Here is a 6,785-nt window from a genome sequence, read left to right as displayed (position 1 = left end):
TATTTTTAGGTTACAGAAATAGGTGGAGAAAAGGTGACTGCACTGGCACTGATTGGCTGCAGGTGCTGGGGTTTAGGTGGCGACCATTCAGATCAGAGCCATTTTAGGTTTAAACCAACTGGATTTCAGCTTTGAAACTTGCAACCCAAATGAGAGACTCGTTCTGCTTTCTGATTGTATAATCACCTTGAGAACAAATCACATTTTAACATAAATATGTTTTTGTAATTAAGAAGGAATCATCATTACAGTTGTTATTAGTAAACACTATATTTGATTTTAACATGTCTGTCTTGTATCTGGGGACACAGTTGGGTAATGTTTAGGAAATTTAAAAGCAAAATCTTACACAGGGCCTCAAAGGAGGGCAGCATGTGGAAGGGCCCCTCTACCTGCCTATCTTCAGTTCTTGACCACTTATTCCGCTAAATGACTCCTCTTATTATATTAAGTATAACTGAGATGCTGTACGCACATTTAGACAGTTGCTTATTTTTCACTTTGCTGAGAAACATGCATGGTGTGACCCAGTAAATGAAGTGACGTAATTGCTCCTTCTGGGCAGCTCTTCACTGTTGTTTTTCAAGCACCAGTTTTCCACAGAGTCACTGCAAACAGCTGACCGACCCGTCCACCATCTGCGCTACTGAGAGGAAGACAGAGAATATGAAGCACTAAAACAGAAGCTCCAATTTGCAGAGCCCCACCATATGCTAAACTGTATATATAAATACTTGATACTTTTTTTATACAGTTTATGTGTACAGTCCACTGAAATTAATAGACTCATGTCACAACCATAATCCCCTGGAGAAATGCAGAACTAAAACTCAGGAGAAACTAAGGCAGCAGAAAGAAAATGGATAATGGAAAATGTACATAGAACAACATAAATTTAATAAGAAAAAACAGTAAGAAATACAAGAAATTCATAGTTTGCAAAAGTCACAGACAACAGAAATAACCCATAAGTTCTTCTTTCCAATCCTGATTTTTTTTTTTTTAATGATGTAATCCCTACTGACTCCTGCGAGCAGTTTGCAGACCACTTCCTGTGACAGTACCAACTACCTGACGTTGTATCTTGACATTTTGAGCTTTATGGATTCAGAAGTGGAGAGGTTTCTTCTTGTGTTGTTAATTCAGTTATTTGCCTTAATCAAAATGAGAGAGAAACCGTTACCAAAATGTTTAGGAGACAACAACAAATGTGAAAGTACCCTAAATGTAGTGTTAGTCATTACCTTTGTGTTGGCGGTTTGTGAAAGATGTAGTGTAGACCCAGTAAAAATGCCTAAGACACAAGAGCAAAGAATTGTATACTAACAGATTTGAATTTTTCCTCTACTATTGTCTACATCATATGGCTTTAGAACTCACTACACTTACACCTAATATTGTTTTGGTTCTGAAAAATAGCTTTGAAACCTTATTGTGTGAACATGCTGTACTGTACTATAGACCTCCTAGATAAACCAGGACTGGCAAAGGCTAAAAGACTGGACTAAAGACTACCAGAATGAGTCAGATTCAAATGCTCACATCCAAAATACAATATTCATTCTATGATAAGGTTCTTACAGCCACAAAGGCCAGTCCTCCTTGTATCACTGCTGCCCACTCAAAGCTTAGGTTCTGTGTAATAAGACCGCCGACGATGGGTCCATAAAACATGCTGAAAATAGAAAAGATATTTCTTTTTACCAAAACAAACAAACACAGTCCATGTATTTTGAGCACAAGAAGTACAATACAATACAATAAATAGATAAATGACCATAATGATAAGAATTATGTATGCATTGAACTGACAAAACAAATGATCTGAACGTATACCTCATGACTCAGATAATAATGGGTTCTTCAAAGTTTGTAATTAAAAAGGCATTTGGTGGCATTTAGTCTTTGTGTCACAGATTGTCGACACTACTAGAGACAGAATAACTTTTATATTTAAGTTGCACATCTGAACCATGAGCTTACCTCACTTATTGTACATAACTGTGCTGTAGCATATTTTATTATACTTACACGGTGTTATGTTAAATGTAAGTCTATTTTCTAATGTTTATTTATCTTGATTTTTGAATGACTATTTCTATTCTCTTGCTGTTACTGAAAGGTGTGTTGCAGAACTGGAATTTTCCCATTGTGGGAGACATGAAGGGTTTTGTATCTTACCCAAAGGACCAAACTGCTCCAAACAAGCCAGACACCATCCCCAGTGTGCTCAGGCCTTCCTCAAATCCTTGGTCACTTGAAGAACAGACGCAATGTTACTTTGAGGCCTACTGTGTGTCTTTCTAAAGCTCATATTTGCTCCAGGCGGTGAATGTAGCATGTGAAGGCACTCACTACACACATGTGATGATCTCTGGGAACGTAGGGAGAGCAGTCATGCCCAGAGAAAACCCAATTACACCGAGCATGACAACCAACAGCCACAGCGGCCTAACACATGCAAAACAGGGAGGAGAGCAACATCTTAATTGTATTATAAACATGGCATGACCCACTGTGGAAAAGTATAGTAGCTACATTTGGGAGCCAAGACAGATTTTTTTTTTCACTTGTAGGTTATACACTTTTTGTTTGATAATCTTTAGAACGGGTAAATGTCTTCAAAATGTTGCCTATAAATATATTTTATCCACTTCATTTTTATAGGCAATATCAGTTAAACTACATGGGGTATTTCATTTGCATTCAGGGTCTGTTAGTCACAGGGTTGTCAAACTGTACAAACCCAAATTTGCTTCTCACCCAGAAATATTCAAAAATGGAGCAGGGCCAAGCAGACAGAAACCAACTGCAGTAGCGAACCCCCCGGTCACCATAAACCAACTCCTGGTGGCCTATAATTCAGGAATGGACAGTAATTCACAAATTATTGATTTGAAAACATAACACATTTATGAATATACTGTTTATACTCACAGGATATTTATCAGTGAAATAGCCCATCAGTGGAGATGCCAGGCAGTAAGGTAAAGACAAGCCAAGCATGATGAGGCCAACATAGCCTGGGGAGAGATTGAACTGGGGATACAATGGCATGGGAAATTATTTATTATTATTATTATTTAGTTTATGTGGTCATATAAGTAAATGTGTAGAATAGTACCTTCTCAATGGCAAAAAGTGACAATGTTGTATCCAGGAAACCCAAGCCTGCACTTAATGTGAATATGACATAGCTGATAAGGAGTATTTTTAAATTCTTCAGAAGACGAAAGAAGGAGTCTTTGGATGGATCCGCATCTGTAAAGAAAAAAAATAAAGAAAACACGATGAAATGTACAAAAAATTAAATATATAGACAAACAATGAATTGCAAAAGAAGATAAAAAAAATACAACAGCACCCTGAAAATGTACTTTTCTTGCTGAGGCTAATAGGCTATAGTCCCAAGATTGTTGTTTCGAGGTGAATCAGCTTTTTGATCTCACAATAAAATATATGACACTCATAACAAATCCTTAAGTAATAATTTAAATTTGTATCATTTAGACAGTACCCCAGAAATATTCGGAGGATAGTAGATTGACAAATTACTTACCAATAGTGGGTAAGACGTAAATATTGAAGGGGACCATAATTAAGAGGAAACAGCCAAGAAGCATGAATGGGACTTCATATCCAAAAGACTGGTAAAACCATCCCCCGACTGGTGGTCCCAGGATCAGCCCAAGGCCAGTGAAGATCTCCAGACTACCCTGAAACATCAAAGATAATACCAGTTTGGAAATAATATTAAAAATAATTTTACATGCTTCTGGTTGCAGTTAGAGATTCCTGTCTTTCACTGCCATCAAAAAAGCACACATCTAAATTGTTTTTAAAGACAACCACAGAAATCAACCACTCAAGAGGATATAAACACAGAAAAAACATTTAAATCAAACACAGAGGGTCCAGTGGAGCAATGGTTTCCTGCATCCCATTTGAAGTAATGCTGTTGTTGTCTATCTGAGCAATACACTTCCCCCCCTTTTCACTCTACAGCCACAATAATGTGTCTTTGCATCAAGACGGGCATCGGCCAATTTATTACTTTTTTTTTTCTTTTTTTTTTTCCTTATTTATCTAATATTTTTCCTATTCCAAGACATGTATCATACAACTACCAATGGTCGTCAAAACAACACAAAACAACAGCTTTTACTCGTGATTCAAATGTCAAAACAACATACCAACCACACAAGGGGTGTCTACACTCACCAAAACAGTTGCCACATTGTTGGGGAAGATTTTCGCTGTCAGTGCAAAAGAAGAGGTCATTGCAGCAGCAAAGCCCAACGCATCTATGGACCGCACTATAAAACACAGAGCAATGAAAGGAGGGCCTGCAGGTACACGGTCCAGTAATCTGAAAGAGACACAAGATAAATGCTTAAGTCTCAAAATATTCAAACATCTAGTCTGAAGTACAACGAGATAATGTGCAATGGATTATTCAAACCAAGGACCAAGTCAGAGTTGAAATATTTGGACAGAGGATTAAGATTAGTGTAACAATCCTCTTCCAAATGTTAAATCTTATTTAGTTTCAGTCATATTCATGGTTACATGCTATACTTCATAGGCTAAAATGCAGCAAGCTGTGCAGCATAAATCATTACTAACCCATTTGCATAAATATTTTTCAGTCCTTAAACTTTTTTGTCAAGAATGCTTTTTCAATAACCACTAACTTATCTTCTTGAATAATAATTCCAGTTGGGATTTCATTTTTAACATGTTTGATCTAATTTCACATGCAACCACTTTTTAGGTTTTCACTATCATGCTATATGCTCACATTTAAGTTTTTGAGTCCTTACCCAAATATTATGGTGCATCCTGATGACACAAATAGTCCTGCAACAAGCATAAACTTTGCACCTATTTGGACAATCTGCAACAGATTATTAACAATCATATTAAAGACTAGAAAGCAATTTTGTGAAATATTTACAAATATATTTCAAACTTACATATTTTCCTAAAATTAATGAACCAATTAAATTACAGACAGCATAGCAGCCAAATATGAGGCCTATGTCAGTTTGACTGGCACCTTTTTTTACAGCCTGAAAAGGAAACCAAACAGGAAAATATCATTGAAGTATATTTAATAACCATAAAGAAATATGAATTCTATCATAATATAGCATTGGCATGGTTTGTATTAAGCTCACAACATATCAAAGTAGCTTCATTTCATATCTATAGCTGATCTTGTATTTACACATGAGTCACCTGGCACCTTTTGCCCACAAACACAAGGGCAAAGCCTATATATCTATAACACTGGCAATTTAAGAATTGTAAACAGGGAATAAATCATCAACTTTGGACTATTAGTAGGTGTATAAATAGTTATTGTTATATTTATTTCATAGGCTATTAAACAATACCTCATTTGGGAAAAAAGGACCTAAAATTGAGTAACATATCATTGAGCTGAAGTTCACTGATGCTATAGAAATGAGGGTGAGGATCTGCTGTTTTGTCATCCTCTGTGATGGCTCTGGAGAGTCAATGTGGGCATTATTGACATCTGGAACAGACAAAAAACAATGAATACAAGTTACTGATAGATTTTTGAAGTCGTTCACTGTGATTGGGTACGCTGTAATAGAGAAAATAAAGTGTTAAATTGTTGGTTACACTTTTATATCACTTGCCTCTCTGTTCAAATTCATTATCCGTGTCCATGGTTACGCTCCAGTCCTTAATGTCCGGCAAATGTAACAGAAAAACAAATTGGCCACATATCTACGCTCTCAAAAACTTGTGCAGACTCTTCCAATGGCAGTAATCCGCTGTAGTTTGCTCATTGTAAAGCCTGCCCTCATGCTATTATCATGTTATGGCTAATAAACAGCACGCTTTCCTGTCCACCTTCAGCATAAAACTCTCGAAATAATACATTCCAATAATCAACGCGTGTTCATGTTGGTGTAGTTAGCAGAATTTTATATTTAGAACACAACAATAGTATGTTTATATTCGTATTACAGCTTTTAATTTAAAGTTTCTCGTAAAAAAAAAAAAAAGTCATGGACAAAAGTGCACGATCCACTTCCGGTAACAAACAAGTCACGTGACACGCGGCGACCGTCCCTATTGGCTGACTGACTTTTATAGTAAAGTTTTCTGAGCGGAGTTCTTGTGTCTGTTTTATAAATTAGTCTTGAAGAAGAATAAACAGTAACATGTAGGCTTAATGAATATGTGGACAAGACATTTTCTTTTTGTATCCTATTTATTTTTCTCCCCATGATGACTTTTAGGAGGTTTTAGTTATAATGCGCAGCATGCTTTGTATTTGATTATTATATTGTCCGACTATTCCTGACTGTTTTGACTGGTTAATGTCATAAAAATTGCAAATTTATTCTGTACTGAGTTGTTGAAATATTTGGCTGCTCAGGATTAGAGAGTAGTCTGCTGTTACAGTTCCTGTGGTTACTGAGTGCTCTTAATAATGATATATTTATTACTACAGTAAAAACTGTAATAGTACTGTAGTCTTTTTCATGTTCAAAGCCACATTTAAGCCTCCATCCCAATTTTTTATTATATGTTGACAATTTGAACTCAACTCAAAATCAGCTGTGCATGCTCTGCAGCTCCAGCACTATGGGAAGTGCAGACTGGCATGGCTTTATCTGAGTTGTATTGTTTTGGACGATGTCATTCATATTTTAGTGTTATGATAACAGTCACAGCAGCCCTGCAGTGTGTTTCTGCAGTAGGGCTGACTAATATGTATATGTAACACAGCTCAATCTCTCCTC

General features: G+C 36.4%; 1 protein-coding gene across 1 annotated transcript; it reads right to left on the bottom strand.

Moving 5' to 3' along the window:
• Nucleotides 1-1,088: 1,088 nt before the first annotated feature.
• On the bottom strand, nt 1,089-5,846 carry slc18b1 (solute carrier family 18 member B1). The gene is made up of 14 exons (XM_033988242.2): nt 5,670-5,846; nt 5,400-5,542; nt 4,977-5,072; nt 4,824-4,897; nt 4,222-4,369; nt 3,560-3,716; nt 3,125-3,261; nt 2,938-3,039; nt 2,764-2,855; nt 2,356-2,451; nt 2,182-2,256; nt 1,582-1,675; nt 1,245-1,294; nt 1,089-1,154 (listed from the first exon to the last, which is right to left on the bottom strand). Exons 1-14 carry the CDS (start codon nt 5,698-5,700, stop codon nt 1,100-1,102), a joined length of 1,350 nt encoding a protein of 449 aa, XP_033844133.1. The 5' UTR covers nt 5,701-5,846; the 3' UTR covers nt 1,089-1,099.
• Nucleotides 5,847-6,785: the final 939 nt, after the last annotated feature.

The sequence above is a fragment of the Periophthalmus magnuspinnatus genome, chromosome 22 (assembly GCF_009829125.3).
Source record: "Periophthalmus magnuspinnatus isolate fPerMag1 chromosome 22, fPerMag1.2.pri, whole genome shotgun sequence".
NCBI lineage: Eukaryota > Metazoa > Chordata > Actinopteri > Gobiiformes > Gobiidae > Periophthalmus > Periophthalmus magnuspinnatus.
The sequence above is the reverse complement of the archived record's forward strand: the minus strand, read 5'-3'. Positions and strand labels throughout refer to the sequence as shown.

Coding starts and splice junctions, on each gene's coding strand:
- slc18b1 (XM_033988242.2), bottom strand. CDS start 5,700: ATGGACACGGATAATGAATTTGAACAGAGAG. Junction 3,262..3,559: donor TTACGTCTTACCCACTATTG/GTAAGTAATTTG, acceptor TTTTCTTTACAG/ATGCGGATCCATCCAAAGAC. Junction 2,452..2,763: donor CCATTTTTGAATATTTCTGG/GTGAGAAGCAAA, acceptor TGCATGTGTTAG/GCCGCTGTGGCTGTTGGTTG.